The sequence below is a fragment of the Vespula vulgaris genome, chromosome 13 (genome assembly GCF_905475345.1).
Source record: "Vespula vulgaris chromosome 13, iyVesVulg1.1, whole genome shotgun sequence".
In the NCBI taxonomy this organism is placed as follows: Eukaryota; Metazoa; Arthropoda; class Insecta; order Hymenoptera; family Vespidae; genus Vespula; species Vespula vulgaris.
Window position 1 is genome coordinate 4,211,280 of NC_066598.1, and position 21,424 is coordinate 4,232,703.

General features: G+C 30.6%; 1 protein-coding gene across 2 annotated transcripts in view; it reads right to left on the reverse strand.

The window, feature by feature from the left end:
• Positions 1–21,424, reverse strand: part of LOC127068510 (unconventional myosin-Va) — a 109,931-nt gene that overhangs the window by 23,191 nt on the left and 65,316 nt on the right. Inside the window, exon 1 of one of the 2 annotated variants that reach the window (XM_051004782.1) lies at positions 12,310–13,477. The exons of the other annotated variant lie outside the window; for it this stretch is intronic. Coding sequence (XP_050860739.1) covers positions 12,310–12,400 — 91 coding nt within the window. The 5' untranslated portion in view covers positions 12,401–13,477. Of the gene's footprint in view, positions 1–12,309; positions 13,478–21,424 lie in introns of those variants that run through there. 2 annotated transcript variants of the gene reach the window in all.

Sequence of the window (21,424 nt, forward strand, 5' to 3'; positions counted from 1 at the left end):
AGCGTTACACACAAACGCAACGAGCGCACACGAGCACGTTTAATTCCTTATCTTTCATTTGTGATCCTCTTAAAAAGATTTTAAAGAAAATTTCTATATACTACGACGAACATGAAATTATTCAGATTTAAAATACCTTCGAAAATAATTCGTATTTAAATAATAGCTATTCGAAATATTCAAATGTTGTAAGTATTGTTATAAGTATTACAAAATTTGCCCTTGTATAATTCTCGTCGTATTATAATTGAGAATAATTGAGAATTAACAAGTAGTCCAATTTTAAGTGGTAATCAACGAAATTATTATTTTAATCATTTCGATTTGTTCGTTTTTACTTATTACTTCGGATATGTATTGTTTTTAAATATTGCTTATGTCAAATTTTCATATCTCCACATTCTCCAATACTATACTTTATTTAAAATAAAGTAACGTAATGAAGTAAAAATAGTTAAAATAAGGTAAGTAAGTAAAGATAAAAATTTAATAAATTCAAAATATTTCATTTGAATCGTGTTAATAATAGCAATATTTTTTTCTTTTTTTTTTTTTTTGAAACAAACAGGATAATAGAAACAGATAGGAAACACTTGAAACAGACAGGATAACTGATAAATCTACAGAGTGATTCGTTTGAATTGATCGATGATATAACAAAAAATTCAATTATGATCTTTCTCTAGCACGAAAACAGTTTCTTACAGAATTGAATAACTTTTATGTTAGATATGAAATAGCAATGCTATCGTAACGACCTTGCACGAGACACGTTATCAAAGCAGGAAGTACAAGCTCGAATAACGGCGACCGAATATATGCTTAAGGAAAGAGAAAGAGAGAGAGAGAGAGAGAGAAACGATACAAACGTTCCATCGTACTGCGAGATTTCTAAACAATCTGCAGAAACGCTCATACTCCTACTAGTTCTAACTCCTACTCCAAATCCGCATTGGATAGTGTCTACCTATATAAACGCGCCCACCGGAAAGCTCATTACCATAACGCTGCATTGTAATTTCCATAATTATATCGTAGTCATCGCGATATTACGGCAAGATAAATGTCGAATTGCCATGTCTTTCGACTCTCGAATTAAAAGAATTAAAAAAAAGGAATAAATAGAAGAAAGGAAGAAAGAAAGAATAAAAACAAATAACAAAGCTCCTCGTACTTATGATTATTGTTGCTATAATTTCTAAAGTATTTTGTTCGACTCAAGCATATTCAATTCGATCGATGGGAACATGAAGTTAATATATTTCAAGAGAATCGTGTAGAAATATATTAATAAAAAATAATTAGAAAAAAGTAATTCTTTTTTTTTTGTATTATCGTTGCTAATAGGATATCCTCTAAATAGGATATCTTCTAAATACATATGTTTTTTTTTTCAAATTATTGCTTAATAAGTGATCGCTTTAAAATACGTCTCTCTTTTTCTTTTTCTTTTTCTCTCTCTTTCTCTCTCTCTCTATCTATCTATCTATCTGTCTCGTATTATTGCTTGAAAAGTAGTCACGTACGAATGAATTTATTTTCTGGTTATATAACTTGATTAGAATTATTCAAATTATTTTGCAAGAGGTAATAATTTAAATGTACTTTTTTCTTTGTAATATTTCTTAATAAGAGATCACTGAAAAATACATTTCTTGAAAATATTGCACAGTTAGACATCGTAAATAAGTGTTTTTAAATTATTATTTATGAGTGATTATTTAAAAATTCATTTCTTTTATAAATATTGCTTATCAAAAGATTATTTATATATGTGTTTATTTTTTGATTATTAATAAGTGATCAATTTGATATAGTCTCTCTCATTACTGCTTGAAAAATAATCACATGCGAATAAGTTTATTTTTTCATTATGTAACTTGATTAAAATGATTCAAATTATTGTTTAAGTAATAATTTAAATATAGATATTTCTCTTTGGCAATATTGCCTAATAAAAGATCACTTAAAAGTACATTTCTTGAAAATATTACATACTTAAAGATCATGTATAAGTAAGTATTCTTGAATAATTATTCATGAGTGATAATTTAAAGATACGTCGTTCTGTTTTGCCAATTATCATTTAACAAGTGATCGCTTAAACATACGTTTCTTCCTTTTTTTTTTGAATTATTGCTCAACCAATCATCATTAAAAAAAGGTATATTCTTTTCCAGATACTTCAATAAGCGCTATCATCATCATCATCATTATTATTACAATTCTTATGCTTATTATTATGCTTATTATAATTATTTTTATTATTATTATTATACTTTTATACTAATCAACACACTTAAAATAATCCTAATCCAATCAAGAATTATTCGAAATATCCTAAATATGAAAACATATCAATTCTCACGTTATCATATTCGATTTAAAAAAAAAAAAAAAAAACAACAACAGAAAAAAAAATACATCGAGCGTAAAATAATACTAAACATAATAAGATGAAAAAAAATGGAGTTGGGGAATTCAAGGTATTGAACAAGAAATAATCTTGTTCTCGGTCTGTCCTATAAACGGAATTTCATTCTACGTTTAACCGTGTCTGTAGAAGATGACGGTGTGCATGCCGCATAACACGGGAGGAGGGACAAAGAAATTGGAAAATACGCGAGTCTCTCTTGGAGGGAGAGCCAGATATTCCGAGCTAGGTATTCTCTTCTGTTCTGGTACATACATACATACATACATACATACATATATACATATATACATACATACATACATACATATATATACAGGAGCATGCGACATCGATGCTACGCGATGTCTCGCATCGCGATAAACGTTTCGCATTTGCATATCGAAATTATACGCCGAAAGTAAATGCTTGGAGAGAAAAGTTGTGGAGGTGGAAGAAGGAGGAGGAGAAGGAGGAGGTAGAGGAGGAAGCGAAAGCTCTCTTCCTTGCTGTCCGAGACCATACGAATCCTTTTAACAAAATACATACGCGTATTTATACACCTATACAAAATGTGCCCTGTATACAGTGTGTCCTTGAAAGAAATGATCACCCTCGTAAAAATAGCCTGGTCGATCGTGTTTGGAGAAAGTTTTATTAACGAGTAATGATACGTTTATAAACGTATGATTATGATTTAACGAAATTATTATTTCTTTTTTTTTGTATATATCGAATTGAATATATATTTGTAGTTCTTTCCATAGTATTTTTTTTTCATTTATTTCATTCATTACGATTAACTGTTTATAATGACTACATTTAATAAATTGTTTATAATTACTCATTTAATGAACTATCAGTTATTAGTCATAAAAAAGAAAAAATTGGAATAATTTTTCATATTGATATTAATATTATTATAATATAAATAATTGCAAGTATTTTTAGATCAAATTGATTGAATTTGTTTCAACATAAAACGCAATAAATTAGGATATTAAAATGATACAATTACAATGATCAAATTATGATGCGATTTAAGTTAATTAATCTTGCGTTAAAAATCGCTCGATTCTAATGTTAATAATGATCAAATTAATTTTGTATAAAAATCAAACTTTACTTTTTTCTCTTTGGTAATATTTGATAAGATCATCTACCTGTTAACATAGATCATCTTTTTTTAAGGACACCCTTTATAGATACCCACCCACATACGAATATTAATCGTTCTTCGAGAAGATAGTAGATATCACGGTGGTCGTAATCGAGCTTGCATGTACGTTCGCTCACCAATAAGAAGATACATAGAAGGAAGAACAGACATAGGCCATACTAGAGATCGGTGGAAATGCTTGCTCGCTTAGGCCGTTGCCCCGCATAAATCCAACCGAACGGATCGTATGCTGGATACTGTATACCAGAGAAAAAGACTGTCTCTCTCTCTCTCTCTCTCTTTCTCTCTTTCTCTCTTTCTCTCTTCCTCTCTCTTCTTCTCTTTTTCTTTCTAACACTTATACACTCTCCAGAAGATAGAGAGAGAAAAGCATAGAAGAAGAAAGAGAGATATAAATAAACAGGAATAAACAAATAAACAAGTAGACAGAAAAGAAGATATATGTGTTTGTATGTGTATATATAGGGTTGGCCAATACTTATAATCGGAGTGTTCAGCATTTAATATCTAAATGAAACAACAGCAATCTATCTTACTAACACGATAAGAAATACTGTACAATATTAATTAACAAGTCGTTCAATCAAACAGATTGATTATATTTATTCCAAAATATTATAATGTGAAATATATCTAAATAAATAAATACTAATATCATTTTCAAAATAAATAATGTAATACTAATGAATAACACTTGGATTTTATTAATATTTGGGAATACTGTATAACTGTAAATAACAAAACTAATAATTTAGTAATATTAAGAACTACTTATACTATACTAATACAATATTAATATTTTAATAACAATGAGAAATATAGTATAAAATTTATAAACAACATTAATAAACAATGCTAATATTTTAACAATAATAAAAAATATTGTATAACATGGATAAATAACATTAGTATTTTACTAATACTTTGAAACACTATATAGCACCAATAAACGACTCTAATATTTTCTGTATATGAAAAAATACTATACAAAATTATATAAATAATACTAAAATGGTTGTTCATAAAAAACAATACTGTTATGTTATTTCTTTACATATAAAATACTGCAATTCCGACATTATTGGCCAATATAATATAAATGTATATGTATATATATTAGAGTAATCGTTATTTGATCTTCGAGAAAATTCCGATGAGTATACCCTGTCATCACCAAGTCCTGTTCGCAATAAATGAAAAGAAAAAAGAATAATTTTTTGTCCAAATTTTACCTCTCCATCTTAATATTAAATCGTTACGAAGTAAACACACTTTCTTTTTTACATTTAAAATAAAACGTAGAAATTTCAAATACTTTTCAAAAATATAGATAACACTTGTTGAAACGCGAACAACGAAAATTAAGAAAATTTGAGACGCGTATAAGATTCACGATGTACTTAGTGAATACTTCCACTTTGGTAAGTTTTAATATCACGTTAATATCACGATAAAGGGTTGAAATTTGAAAGATGATTTTTTTATACAATATTTATTTATATATTTATCGTTCTTTTTTTTCAAACTAAATTTTCAAGTAGAACAATTTCTCGTCGCAGGGAAATTCTTTTAAAGGGCAAATAACGACAACCTTAATATGTATACAATATACGTATATACATATAGTTAAACAGAAACTTATGCACTCAAAACTCATACACCTTCTTTCTCACACACTCTTTCTCTCTCTCTCTCTCTCTCTTTCTTTCTTTCTCACTTTCTGAATACATATATTATACATACATTCATGCATATAACATAGACATATACGTAAAGAGGATCGAACTAGCAATAAGAAGAGTTTATTTCGCAAACTTTTCAAGCCAGCTTGAGTGGTGGCGATGGAGGTATATCGGATATCATCGATATTTATTTCCTTTCGGCTCGAAGGATGCTCGAGGAAGTGGATGACGTGGGCGCATAAATATTCGTGAAAGGGTGTATTGAGAAAGAGAGAGAGAGAAAGAGAGAGAAAAAAAGATAAAGAAAGAAAGATGGAGAGAAAGTGAGAGAGAGAGAGAGAGAGAAAGAAAGAGAGAGAAAGAGGGATGATAACGGCAGACTGTTCCTGACAAAGTAACGTTGACTTTATGACTACTTTATAACTACTTTGTGACGACTTCGTTAAAACTTCGAGCGGATGCAAGCTGCAGCGTACACGATTATGCAAAGACGCTCGAAAGAATCGAGTTATATCGTGCGTTAGATCGTCCCTTGTTTTCCAGCGAAGCATGCGCCGCCATGACGCATTTTCTTTAAGAAAACTACGTTAACGTCAAGACGACAAACTTCGGTCTCGTTGAAAATCATGATTTGTACCTTATGTGTATATTTATATGTATATATACATATATATTTATATATAATATATATATAAAACATTGTATATATATACAGTGGGTGTGTGTGTGTGGATGTTATGAACGAAAATGAGATTCGAGAAAAATGCATCTTGTACTTTATTATATTACTTTTTTATTTTTAGAAATATCGTGTACTATATTGTTTTATTTTTATCTTTTTTCCTTTTTTATTGATTTTATATTACCTGTAACTTTTTAGAATATATATCGTGTGTGTGTTTGTTATATTATATTTTTTATTTATATTGTGTATCATATTTTGTATCTCACAGTTTTTTATAATGTTAGAAAAATAAAATAAATATGATATAATATTTTTAGCAAATTTATATTAGCATTTATTTTTAGCAAAATTATATATATATATAATATATATTATAGAAATATATTATATTTGTTGTAAATATTATATTACATTTTGTATTACATCTAAAATATTAACATTGTAATATTATAAATACTAAAATAGTCGAAAAAGTATTAAGAAACTCAAACATCTTGTTTTACAACAATTAACATTATAATACTACAAGAAATTTTAAACACTCTGTATTTATTTATTAATATTTTGAAACTAAATAAACCCCCATAATAATATCAACTACTTTTCCTCGAATACACCTACTCCTAAATAAAATTCACGGATTTTAAATTTCTTCCTTAAGAATTAAATTGAACAAAAAAAGAAAAAGAAAAGATGATAAGAAATAATTACTATAATTTATATTTTATAAGAAATGACACAAAAACAAATTATCTTTACCATAAACGATTTCCTACAAATTATTTATAGACAAATAATTGTTTATATAAAAGTAAAAATAATAATTCAAATTGGAAAAGTTCGAATAGTAGGTAAATAGAATTGATCGAAATCTTTTATCATACAATAGAATTTTATTCTTAACTTGGACTTTCTCTATCTACCATTAACGAAACACACTCATTATTTTCGCCATTATCTTTATCGAAGAGAGAAGGAATCACTTTATTCTCGAAAGCAACCCTCGTAAATTTTCTCTCGGTATCCCGTTCGATCGTACTTGAGCTCGTAATTCCAAATAACTCTCTTGAACTCTCCTCACTCTCTTTCTCTCTCTCTCTCTCTCTATCTATCTATCTATATATCTATCTATCTCTTTCTCTCTCTCACTCTCCCTCTTTCTTTCCCCCACTACTTTACTTTAGAGAATTCGTAAGTGTTACTTGATAAAGAAAATTAACTATACGGCTTTGACATCGATTTATCTAAAATTTGTGAAGACTGAGAAGACCTTCTTGAACTTTCTTCATTACCTTGTCAATATTCTTCAAAATTTCATCATTACGTTGTCAAATATTAAAAAATATTTATCGAATAGAAAAAATGAAGAAGACATCAGCGATTGAATGCAAGTAGTAAAAATAACAAATAAATGTTAAGATTAACAAATAAACAAAAAATGCGTGCGTGCATGTGTGTGTGTATTTGAACTTTCACTTTTTTTTTAAAGATCTTTCTCGTTTACTTTCTTTATATCGTTACATCGACGATATTCATAATTAAAAATGATTTATAAGATAGGAGAAAGGAGAAGACACAAAAAATTATCAGTTTAAAAAAGAGCAAAAGAAACAGATGAAAAAATAGTAAGATAACAAACACATAAAAAGAAAGAGAGAGACATTTTTAGTTTTAATTTCTTTTTTTTTTTAACTTAGAAATCTTTCTTGAACTTTCATCATCAGATTCTAAATATTCGTTATAAAATATATTTAAAAAATATGAAGAAGAGAGGCTCTAAACAATAACAACGATTGAAAAAGAAAAGAAAGAAAAGGAAGAAAAGCTATAAGATTAAGTAATAAATAGATAGAGCGAGAAAGAGAGATGAATTTTTACTTTCACTCTTTTTGAAGGACTTCAGAGTCCTTTCTGAATTCTCTTCGTTATATTAATCATTTCCATCGTTAAAATAAAAATAGAAAAAAAAGGAAAAGAAGATGATTAGATAAGTATATGAACAAAAAGAAGGAAGAAAGGACATTTTTATTTTTTTCAAATACTTTTTTCAAAAAGAAATTAAAATCAATAATAGAATTGTCAAATAAATTGAAAAAAAAAGAAATAGAAAGAGAGACAGACAGACAGAGAAATACACACACACACATATACACACATTTTTACTGCTTTTTAAAATATAGGAACGTTTCACGTGTTCCGAGTTACATCGATCATGCTTATCGTAAGGAATACAAAAAAGAAAAGAAAGAGATGAGTAAAATAATGTCAGTGATTATTAAAATAATAATAGCAATAAGAAAAGAAAAATAATAAGAAAAAAAAACAGAGAGAGAGAGACATTATAACAATTGTTTTGTATAACAATTATTCTGTAAAAAGTTGTTAAAAACTTTTTCTGAACTTTCTGTGATCACATCGATGATCTACTCAATAGGACGTAATTATAAAAATATAATTATATAGAGATAATAAAGATAATCATGTCGATGATTAAGAAAAAATAAGAGAAAAATGGAATGATAAGATTGACAAATAAACAGAAAGAGAGAGAGAGAGAGGGGGGGGGAGGGAGAGAAAGAGACAGATAGACAGAAAGATTTGTATTCTCACTAAAGAATAAGAAAAGAGGTTGAAACTTAAACGAAAACTTTGAAACGTCTTCCGAAGCATGTAACCTTGTAACCTAAACGCGAGCCGTCTCGTTTTTCGCTTGAAAAGAACGAAGAAATAAGAGGAAGAAGAAAGAGCACGGAAAGAAACGTTGGAAAGATAAAGATAAAGTGTGAAGGGTGAGAAAGTCGGCCGACGACGACGACTCAGCTGTAAAACTTAGGCAAATTTTATAATGGCCACCGGCGGATAAATCTTTGTCTGTTCTTCGGTGTGAATGAAAAAAGAAAAACATAAAAAAAGAAAGAAATAGAAAGACAAGATAAGAGATCTAAGATAATCCTAATTTTCAATATGCCATTTGAAATTTTGCCTTTATTTATTTATTTTTCCTTTTTGATTTTTCTCGATTAATTACATCCGTTTTAGATACTTAAATTCGTTTTGTTTTTTTATTCTTTTTTATATAGATCATGATTATATACACAGAGCGTTTTAGGTTTAAACGATCGAACTTCGTCATTATGTTTTTTATGAGTATAATTAAAAAAAAATATATGTGTGTGGGTGTGTGTGTATGTTGCATAAATATAAATTATCAAATACTGCATTATCAAAAAAAAAAATTGATTTATATTTTCATTTCAAAATGCCATCCCCTGTTTTGAATAGGAGCATGACATCGTAAGAAGATTAAATTTATCACTCTCCGAATTTCATGCTTAGTTTGCTTCAATTTAGTGAATGCTTTCATTAATTCTAACAATTAATCTTTAACTTATGATTACATTGTAATCTATTTACAACGAACTAATTTTGATCATAGGTTTTGTATTTTTGTTGTAACTTTTTTTCATAAATTGGATGCGAATTGTTTATATAATATTTTTTTCTTACTTCCACTTAAAGAATAAACATCAATTTGATCGTTTAAATTATGAGGATATCATGGTTATGATATGTGTGTATATCATGGTGTGTGTCTGTATATATTTATATATGTACATCTATATATTTCTTTTATTTTGAATAATTGTATTATATATATATATATATATATATATATATATATATTGAATTATATCGTTTAGTATTATTATAGTATTATAATATATTATAATATATTATATATACACACATATATATATGCATATATATATTTGTTTTTAAATATGAATCTATTTTTGTTATAATAAAGCATTTGAGGATCTATATTTATTTAACATTTTTTTAAACTTTATTTGTAAAATATACTATAAATGTTATATGTGTATATATATATATACACACACATACACACACATACTTTTGTCTTTTCATTTATAATTACATTAGTTCTTTATTTCGATATATTAACATCTTATTTTGTTTCAAATAATTGAATCGATTCTTCAGTTCACACAATTGAATTGATTTCTTTCTTTAAATAATCAATATCTTTTTGTAAACAGAATTTTCTTGTTATTTTCCTTTTCTTTTCTTTTGCCGTCAACTATTACCATAAATATACGGTGAAGCGATTTTATATTAATTCAATAGCAGTGTATCGTATGTCTCGTGATAAACCCTATGGCTTAACCGCGAAAGGAAAGTGTAATTCGATGATCCACGCGATCGGAGCTGCGCGTATTGCGGCTAATGTCTCTATCAAAGCGGTAATACGCGACGTTGGAAGACCGGGAGTTAATATCATTATGCGTCACCGAATCCATCGTATCAGCTCTTTACTTTCAGCCCGATAACTTCAAAAATAACATCACACATTTTTAATCCCTTTCATATAAACTCTTATCTCAATTTTTAATGATACTTGTTTCTTTTAATGTATTTGTTACATCAAAACGTTATTTAAATGTCACGTTAGTATCTTATTCGTTTGACTGTCAAAAATATTTCGATCATTTTTTTATCGTTTAATCATCCCAGCAGCCATTTTGTTTGATCAGATTTATTATTAAATATATTTTCAATAACATTTTACGGTTTTGTCAACGTTTATTAATTCAACGATAGTTTTTAGAATTTCAATGATTTCATTTTCTTCATTTATATATTATTTTTGGATTATTTGGTATTGCAAATGTTATTAAAAAAAAAAGGAAAGAAAAAGAAACTACTTTTTTATTTTTTATTACTTCAGTTTTTACTACTCAGATTTTTGGCACATTTCATTTATTCTATTTTATTATTAAAATATATTAACTATTAATAAAGTATATGTACGAATATAAAAATCTTTAATGAGAAGTTCATCGTGATAATAAAAAATTGATAGATTAATTTATTTCATTAACTGTGACAAGGTTAATAGTATTTAAACGAATTTAACATTTTTATCGACAAAGGTCTTGCGAAAAGAAATGTAAATTTTTCTTATTAAGAAACTCAGAACGCGTTTACCATCACTGAAGGTTAATGACCGATTTTATTTCTATACATGTTTGCATGTGTATGATTACACATGTACATATAAAAATAGAAAGGACGGATGAATTATGTAATGAGCGAGCATAGATAATTTGTCGGAAATTAACGTAATATTTCTATAGAAGAAATAATGATAAACAAAATTGGAGAAAGTTTAAAAAAAATAATCGTATATTTCAATTGCTCTATTTTCATTAAAATAGAGCATAGTTTTTTGATTGATTTATAAAAATGTTTAGATTAAGAATTTATATATGTATAATATATTTAAAAAAATATATATGTATAATATTAAAAACTATAATTTAGTATACCCTAAAAAAATAAAATAAAATAAATAATAATAATAAAAAAGTTCCTAATGTTTTTCAATGCCAAAAACGTAATGGTTAATTAATTACACGTTAATAATGACACACAAAAATACAGAATACAAAAACAAAATTCTTTAATCGTATTAAAATAGAAAAATAAAATGTGTAAAAGATGATATCGAGTAGAAAATAGATTCGAGTCGAGATTTGAAAGAAAATCGAACGAAATAGAACGATCTCTTAAACGTTATAAATTGAGATTTATGTTCCCCGTTGGGTAGATACATATGTACGTACATACATAAATAAATTTATATACACATATATACATACATATATACATAAATTTATACATGCATAGATACGTACATACATGTATACATATATACAACAAACTATACAATCTGACAAGGCCATATCACCATATCTCTTTCAGACTTATCGATCTTTAAACGCAAAGATCTCATTCTTTTCTAATCCCATCATCGGTTAGCATAGTTAATAATATAACAATGAAACAGAGAGTTAGATCGATAAGAATCTAATTATAGGCCAGATTGTGGATACACGTTGAATTTTTCATCAGGTTCGTTAACTCGAACGTGTAGCAGTTCGGAATTTCATTTTGTGAGTCATCGTGTATCCTGTAAAGTTCGACGTTCGAACGAGTATAAAAAAATGGCGATGAGAGAGACAGAGAAAGAGAAAGAGAGAGAGAGATAGAGAGAGAGAGAGAGAGAGAGAGAGGGAGGGAGAAGGAAAAAAGAAAAGAGAAAAAAGGAAAAAAAAAGAAGCAGAAGAAAGAAAGAGAGAAGAAACATTGCCGACCTTCCAGTTCTCTCGCAAGGTCATTGAAATATTGGAAAAAAAATCGAGAAACTCTCTCTCTCTCTCTCTCTTTCTCTCTCTCCATCTCTCCATCTCTCTCCCTCTCTCTCTCTCTCTCTCTCTCTCTCTCTCTCTCTCTCTCTCTTTCTCCTTCGATCTCAGTGCCGTACCTTGAAGCTTCTTCTCTGTCTCCCAGAACTTCTGCAGCTCCGTAAAGTACTTGTCCAGTATGAAGACCTTCGAGAGGCCGAGGGTGGCCATCTCAGGCGTTGGGCTCACAATTTCTCCGAGAATTTTCGCCGACAACGTTGACAACGACAACGCGAATGACGATGATGAAAGTAAAAAAGTGACACGCTTTCTAGCGTGTACACTTAACTTAGAAAGATAAACCAAGGAACAACAATAACCAAGAACATGAACAGCAAACAAAAACAATAACAACAACGATAACAACGATATAACAACATTAACAACAATAACAACAACAACAAAACAACAACAATTAACAATAAAATAATACCGATTCACAGATCACCTCGTAACATCACAAGCCGTGAATTCTTCGTGTCCTCGGCACACTCCTCACCGCACTCGCACATTTTCGATCTTCCTAATATATTTAAAATCGAGATCGTATAGACAACGTCGATTCTAATAGATCTTACTTTAGATTTTCTCACATCTCGATTCGAAGAATTTCTCAGAAATCGTTAGAAAGATAGAAATAGAGAGTTTCTCTCTCTCTCTCTCTCTTTCTCTTTCTCTTTCTCTCTCTTTCTCTTTCTTTCTCACTCTTAACGATAATAATCCAAGAAACTCCAAGTACGTGCACCAGTTAAAAAAACAAAATGTGCTTTAACTTTCCTTTTCCTTTTTTCTTCTTCGTTTTTCCCCTCTCTCTCTCTTATTTCTCTTTTACCGATAATCCCATAATATTTCGACTGTGTGAACTACTTCGAGGGAGGAAGGAAGAGAAAGAGAGAAAAAGAGAGAGAGAGAGAGAGAGAGAGAAAGAGAGAGAGAGAGAGAGAAAGAGAGAAAAAGAGAGAAAGAGAAAGAAACAGACAAACAGAAAGGAAGAAGGGGTGGGGGAGAAAAAGGGGGTGGGGGAAGGATGAGAAAAAGAGGAATAGATAAAGAAAACGAAAAAGAAACGGAGAAAACGGAGAAAAGAAAAAAAGGAAATAAAAACAACAACAACTTTTCCGACCGAGAGATTTAGACGAGACACGCACGGAGAAGCCGGTACAGAGAAGAGCGGCGAACAAGGAGCCGCGCGTTCAACTGGGCGTCATTGTTGCTCGGAGCCCGGCTTGTTGCTCGGCGTTAGGGCCCTATCTCTTCTAAAGTGTCTTCGAGATAACTCAGGTGACTCGCCGTTATACCAAAGCATTGCGGGATAGCAAGCTCGGAGAGGCTGCTCGCTGTTCGCAGGTAAGTTAGGTGGAAAGCACCAGACGGCACTCTGGTAGTAGTAAGAAGGAAAAGGATGGCGTCTTCGAAGAGAGAGAGAGAGAAAGAAAGAAAGAAAAAAGAATGAAAGACAGAAGAAGAAGAAGAAGAAGAAGAGAAGGAGAAAAAGGAGAAGAAGGAGGGGGAAGTAGGAGGAGGTATCACCGGTCCTCGGGACCGGACCGTAGAGAAGTCTCTCGGAGCCCTAGACTCACCTCGACCTGTCTCTCCCACCCCTCATCCCCCTTCGCCATCCACCGCCCCCTCCCTGACTCTTCGACCGTTCTACCGCTCTTCCACCTCATCATCTCACAACCAACGAACTCCTCTTTGCTCCCTTCGAAAACATCTACTTCTGGAGATGCGTATGACGACTGGTTTAGTAGGAAATATACTCCAATTAAATCTGCCCATCTCAGAAGAAATATTCGAATTGAATGTTAACAAAAAAGGAAAAGGAATTAAAAGAAAAAGAACGAGAAATAGAAAGATGTCGTCTTCTCCTAGAATATAGACATTTTCGATGTTAGGTTAATTTTAATGATAAGAATTGTTATAAATATTTATTGTGAGATCGTTGGAGTATCGAATGGTCATCTATGGAGGATGATTCTTTTGGAGAATTATTGAAATGTTAATAAATATTTTTTTGTTGATGCTAACTTGACGCAGTAGGATTAATCGGGCTTACTTCTCCTCGTTATTAGGCTGTACTCTTCAACTTGAGTACTATAACTTCATGCATCTGTGTATGTATGTGTGTGTGTGTGTGTGTGTGTGTGTAGTTTAAAATACACTTCCTAAAACGCATACACCCACAAACTCGTAAGAAACACACGTGTACACATACTATAATAAAGGGCTAGAACTGAAGGCGGAGATCATTGTTGAGCGATCTTTATCTTTATCTTCCGAAAGTCGCTTCTTAGGTGATTTATGTTCCCTCATGGCCAACGAGTACACTTAACTTAATGGGTAGAAAACGTCGAGAAAGAGAGAAAGAAAGAGAGAGTCCGAAATGGTTTTCATCGTTCGAGAAATCCTAACCGAAAGCTAGATCCTTAAAAATATAGCTTTATATTTTAATTGTACGTTATCAAGAATTTCTAATTAAGTTTCTATATCCTATATTCTCGAAATAACAAATAAATATTGTAACTCTTATTCGATTATATAATAATCAAATTATGAACAACGTGATATTCTTTGTTTTTGATTTAAGAAACTAATATCGATCGAATAACGTTAGTCCTGTTCGAAACCAACATCAGCTTGTCAACGAGACACCAAGCCATGGGATACATTTTGTCACCTGATTCCACTTTGGATAACCCAATGATCCCTCTGGTTCTCTTGTAACGTTTACCCTTTTACAAGGTTAAACAAAGTCAAAGCTGAGATACCAAAGGACGGAATGGAGAAGTGATGGAAGAGGAGGAAAAGGTATCTTTTCGTTATCCTCGTGGGGGATTTCTCGAGCGAGGATCCCGAGGCGCGTTCCGCCTTATAATTTTGATCTATAGTCACGAGAGGAATCCAATATGGCTGCTGGTGGTGGTGTAGTGCCGCTGCCGCTGCTCCGTCGTCGTCGGTACTACGGACAGCAGTTAACTCGTGGAGGTGCGCGTGTCGTAAACAATGCAACATCCTTGTCTCCGTTCCTTTCTCTATCTCATTCTAATCTTCTTAGCTTTTTCATTGCATCTCGTCTGGACCTAGAACCTCTCTTTCTTCGATCTTCTCTTCTTCCTTCTATTTATTCCAGAAGAAGAGTTTAGCTTCACCAAGCAATCCTTTCTCTTTTTCTCTTTTATATTAGCTTCTCTTACTCCTTCGCTCAGCCAGGTTCTTTCGGTTGGTTCGGGCCTTCGACGATAGATTGCGGAGTGGTAAGAAGAGAAGGAGGAGGAAGGAACGAGCAGAGGCCTAAGAGAGGCCGACGACCACTCTACCTCTCCCTCCAGCCTCCGGCCACAGGCAACGCCACAGCAGGCAACTCTGGCCACCGATCGCAACCACGATCACAAGGAGATTAACTTGGTTCGGTCCGAGTTGCTAAAGCGACGACTTGATTTCAACCAGAATTTATTTTACACGCTTTTAACGGTCTTTCTTTTCTTTTCTTTCTTCTTCTTCTTCTTTTTTTTTCTTGATCAACCTTAGAATAAGAGTCTAAATAATATCTAAATAAAATTCCCTGTTATTCGTTTTCTCTGATAGAACGGACAACGCCAAAAAGATTTGTACTTTTACAACTTCGAACTATGGAATAAATCCATAGTATTTAAAGATATGAGAAAGCGAATCTGAAATACCCAGAGATCATGATGTATTAATAAATTTTTTTTTTTTTTTTTTTTTTAATACAGAGAACATATTTATTAGTTCGATCAGTATTGCACGATGATAATGACGAATTAAGTTACATTACAATTCGCTTGAACATCAACGTACATTCGTATATACACTTAGAGACACTCCTTTCGGCTTTGATTTTTTCCTCGAGCAATTACCTGCGAAGAAATTATTCGAAGGACCGCTCTCGTCTTGATTAACGAGTGCGTGCCTGGAAAGTGTGAGGCCTCGAATTTCGAACGTTCGTCAGGCCCCCCAACGTGTCCGCGAGAGGCACCTGCTTTCTTCGAACAAAAGTTAACCCCTTTATGCTCATCTACCACCCACGATTTTTTCATATATCCGAACTAATCCCCTGACACCCAACATTGTAACGACACTTTACATCAACGTAATTTGTACCAATCGTATAAACGATCACATCTACAAAATATTGTACAGTTGGTAATAACGAAACGGAAAAAAAGAATAAAAGAAAAGAAAGAAAAAAGAAAATGCAACTTCTTGTAAAGGCAAAAAAATGCACCCTAATTTAGAGTCCCCTTACCACTTTACTCTAACTAGCATATATGATGCATGTAGTTCATGTTGGCAGTTCGCCAATACTTCGTCCATTGCGCAATTCGGCTCGCATTATCGCCACGCGATGCGCGAAACCGCACACGCGAACGCGATACCAACAGAAAGAAAAGAAAAGAAAAGAAAAGAAAAGAAAAGAAAAGAAATGAAATGAAAATAAAAAATAAAAAATAAAAAATAAAAAATAATAAAATAAAAATGAAAAAAAGAATATGAAAGAAAGAACGAAAGAAAGAAAGAAGAAAGAAAGAAAGAAAGAAAAGAGAGAAAAAAAAGAAGCATAGCAAAGCAAAAGGCGATCAAGTCTACGCTTCTACCACCAAGGAAATATCACGTATCCCATGATGGTGAGTCGATTTTAGGCCCGGTTGAGCCTCGGCGGTTACTAGAGAAAGCCGAAGGCGACGAGAAAGAGGAAGAGGATCTCGCTCTTTGCGGCGAGATTCGAATCTTCGAGAGAAGAGATATCCCAATGTAATATACACCCCACCGTCTCTAACGAAACCGGTTTTACCAACTTATATGTGGAGAATAGTAGCGAAGGAGTGGGGGTAGGACCCGACCTCGTCAAGTTGGGTCTTAGAAACCGACGACAGACCATGTTTGTGCTAACTCCGTGTCGGTAAAACAGAACAAGGATAAGTTAGGTCCTATCTCGATACCGACAGTGCATTCTGTCGACAAGTCTGCGAACTAAACAAATATTCTTACCGATATTTTACCGATTATCAGGTCGATTCGATTGTTACCGATTTTTATTGTATTTTATCAACAATCGATAAGTTCTCTATCGATAAAAAATCTTTTTATTTTGTAAGAACTTTATCTTCTTTTTTCTTTTCTTTTTTTTTGATAAATAACATCTATAATATAATGCATATCAATCTAATGGAATCACATATTAATAATATTAATTACAGTTATATTAATATTAATTTTTCTGATAGTAAGGTGCTATAATTTTAACAATCAACAGGATCTTGATATATAATTTATTGTTCTTCCTTCTTCCGTTCTCTTTATATAATAAATTCCGTAGTACGTATGGCACATACTTTGAAATTACGATTTGTGAAGAAAAAGGAAAAAAAAGGGGTTTATAATAAATCGTGAACATTCTTGCGTCCATCTGTTAGGCGATAATGAAATACCACCGTTATCGGAGCAAGCGCGGTTTTCCCTTCCTTCCTCGTTTTAAAATGCGACTAACAGCCACCATCAATAAAATACAGACATCGAACAACTCACGGAGCACGATTTAACCTTCGATTAAGGGAGTCAAACCAGTCGTGACTTACCGTAATGAGTCGAGTATATAGCACGACTTGGTATGTCCAACTGGTAAAGTAATTCAAGCCGATGCAAACTTCGAGTCGGCTTTTATTCCTAACTAATTAAAATCGATTAATGTTCGTTAAGTGCTTGTTAGAAACTTTCAGATTATTCGGTCTTTTCCACTTCCATTTTATTTCTATTTTTATTCGCATATGCACATTCGCATAACACTCGAAATGAGAAATTATTTTTTTTTTCATTCTTTAAAATCTATCCGATAGAAAAATAATTTTGCACAATAAAAATTAATATAATACTTTTGCAAAGTGTTATAACGTCAAGTTCAAAAATATCGAACGATTGAAATCATTTTGGAAAGATCGAATTAAAAATATTATTATAAATTCAAACAGTATAATATTAAAAATTATATATATATATATATATATATATATATATATATATATATATATATATGTATCTATATATATATCAGTTTTCATGGACAACAACAGCTCACCTTAATTGACGCCATCAAGGTAATCCGAAGCGCTCGTTAATATTCCATCGTGTTTTACGATAAAACCGATATTATCGTTGGCGAGATCTGCTCGCGCCGTCTTCTATTAATAGGCCAATCGATTCGCTATAAATTTTCGATCAACTAAACTCATATATATATATATATATGTGTGTGTGTGTGTGTGTGTGTGTGCATGTGTATGCATTTGTGCAGGATGCTCGAGTTGCATACGATGCTTACTTCCGACTGTTTGACGAAATAAAAACTGGGTTATGATGGGAGTCGCAAAAAAATTCGATGATTCTTAACAGCAACAATTGTTGATATATCGCATATCGTTAAAATATACTAAGGTCGCATTCATATTTTTTTGTTTCTTTTTTATTCTTTTAATCTTTCTCTACTCTTTTTTTTGTAATAGTAACGCGTATAATCCATTTTATCGTAATGACGCATGCCGGACGTGAAAATAAATTCGTCCTACTATCATACTGTATTTACTGATGTAATTTCCTTTTCGTATTCGTCGTCGAAAAGGAGAAACGTTTTAAATTCGCGAACGTGCTAGAGCGACATGAATATATGAAGAAAAAAAAAATATTAATCACGATGCATATCACGTTGTGAAAAAAAATACGTCATTGACGATTCCGTTTTTGATGATAGCCATCGTATATATATATATATATATGTGTGTGTGTGTGTATGTGTACACAGGGAAGAGCAGGTAATTTGTAACATTTCGATTACTGCGTAAGTAATGATTTCAGTGGAAAATGTTTCGGATAAAAATTAAATGGCTTCGTGGGAGGGATATTTTTATATTATTAGTTTTTCCGAAGGTGGACGCGTAAAGGTCACGTAAAGATTAACCCTGTTCATTTTAAACGGAATCATATACTTTTTAATGCATTCATCGATTTAACTCGACGTTTTCTATAAAAGAAAAATATTAAAATGTGTATTTCGAAAGCTTATTATTTCAAGAGATATTTTAATTTAAATATCGCTAAGAAACCATCATAATTCTTTACTGCTATATTATTGCTTATTATATTTTAAACAAATTCGTATATAATTTTTTAATCAATGTTGAAATTCAAATGTCTTCTAAATTAATAATTAAATAAATTTTTCGATATAAACAGGTTAATACTCTTTTAAATTGACGTAATAAAAAAAGATATATGATTTCATTAAAAAGTATAAAAAAGATAATCACGTCGAAATATATACACCTTAGAACCATTCAACTTTTATCTGAAACATTTTTCATTGAAATAATTTTTACTTAGGTAGTAATCAAAGTGATTCTAATTGCTTATTTTATTATATATATACTAATAAGAAGAGATAAAAATTATTGCATAAATTAAATATTGTTAAGTACTTATTTAAAAAAAAGAATACAAAAAAATATTGTAGCAGTTATTTATTCAGTCAATCTTTAATTTAATTTTATATCGTACGTTTCATTTTTATCAAACCCATTAACTGTTACAATGTTGATAAAAAAATGTATGACTCATAAATGTTTAAATGTTAATTTTGTTTTTATTTATTTTAAAAAATTTCATTGTAAACGTAAAGATCAATATTAAAAAACGTAATTTAACGCGATAGGACATTAACGCGTTGATTGCTGATCTCATTGAAACGTTTAAAAGAATTATAAGAGTTTTTGAAAAATTAATAGTAACAAAAAAATAATTTATGTATAGGGTGTTATAATAAGAAATAAAGCGTTACAAATTTTTGTTTCATATTACCGATTTATCTCAGATTTATGGTATTTATTGTTTCTTTATTTAATGGAATATTTCGAAATGATGATTTCAAAGTCGACGTTGTCTTCTTTAAATAGGAATTTACATTTTTATAATTGTTTTTTTATCTATCAATATAATGATCAACACTATCTGGAGTATTAATGGTTCTATTGTAAAATATATAATCGAATATAAAACTTACTTGAGACTAATATAATCTAATAATTAAGTCGAAAAATATTAAAAGACCATGAATAATTCGTTAAAAGAGACGAAACTAAATTCTCTACCAAAATAATAATCAACACTATTTCGAGTATTAATGGTTCTATTATATAATCTAATATAAAACTTAATTGAGACTAATATAATGTAATAATTAAGTCAAAAAATAGCAAAAGATCATCAATAATTCGTTAACAGAGACGAAACTAAATTCTCTTGAATTTATCTCGCATCCTTTTTATTACTCCTTTTTTTCTCTCTCTTTCTCTCTCTCTCTCTCTATTTTTCTATCTGTCTTTTTCTCACTTTCAGTCACTCTGTCTCACTCTGTCTCACTCAGTTTGCAATGTCGCTTATCTAACGATAAGTTGAGAAACGCCGGCGGAGCCATTTGCACCGAGAAACAGAGATACTTTTCGAGTTGCGGTAGCCATCACCACGATGAAAACAAACCGCAAGTTCCGTGCGAACGACGATGATGCCTTCGCTTAGTATCGATGAGCATTATACATACAAAATCGAAACCCCGAGCTATTTGCTAGTTGCGGACAGCTCTTTCTCAGTTACTGATCATTTTCCATATAAATATATATATATATATATATATATATATATATATATATATATAGAAAGAGAGAGAGAGAGAGAGAGAGAGAGAGAGAGAGAGAGAAAGAGAGAGAGAGAATCTATTTTCCATAAATATATTATAGAATTATTTTCCATATAAGATGTTATACAATATATATATATATATAGAAGATATGTGCATATAGATATGTATAAAAGATATACATAAAAGATGTGCATATAAAAAAGAAATATATACATATAGAAAATACGTAGTTATTTATTCATCTATTTATTTATTTTTTTTTTTTTCTAACTTTCCTTCAAGTTTCCTTCCTTATCATTTTCATTTTTATTTCAAACATTGAGTATAAATTGTATCATTGTTCGACGGATAGGTATATAAAAACACTACTATCTTTTCGGTAACCCTCTTCAAAAATAAAAAAAAATAAAAATAAAAAAAAAGAAGAGACGAAAGATCGGTAAAGGAGTATAAGTATATATATATATATATATATATATATATATATATAT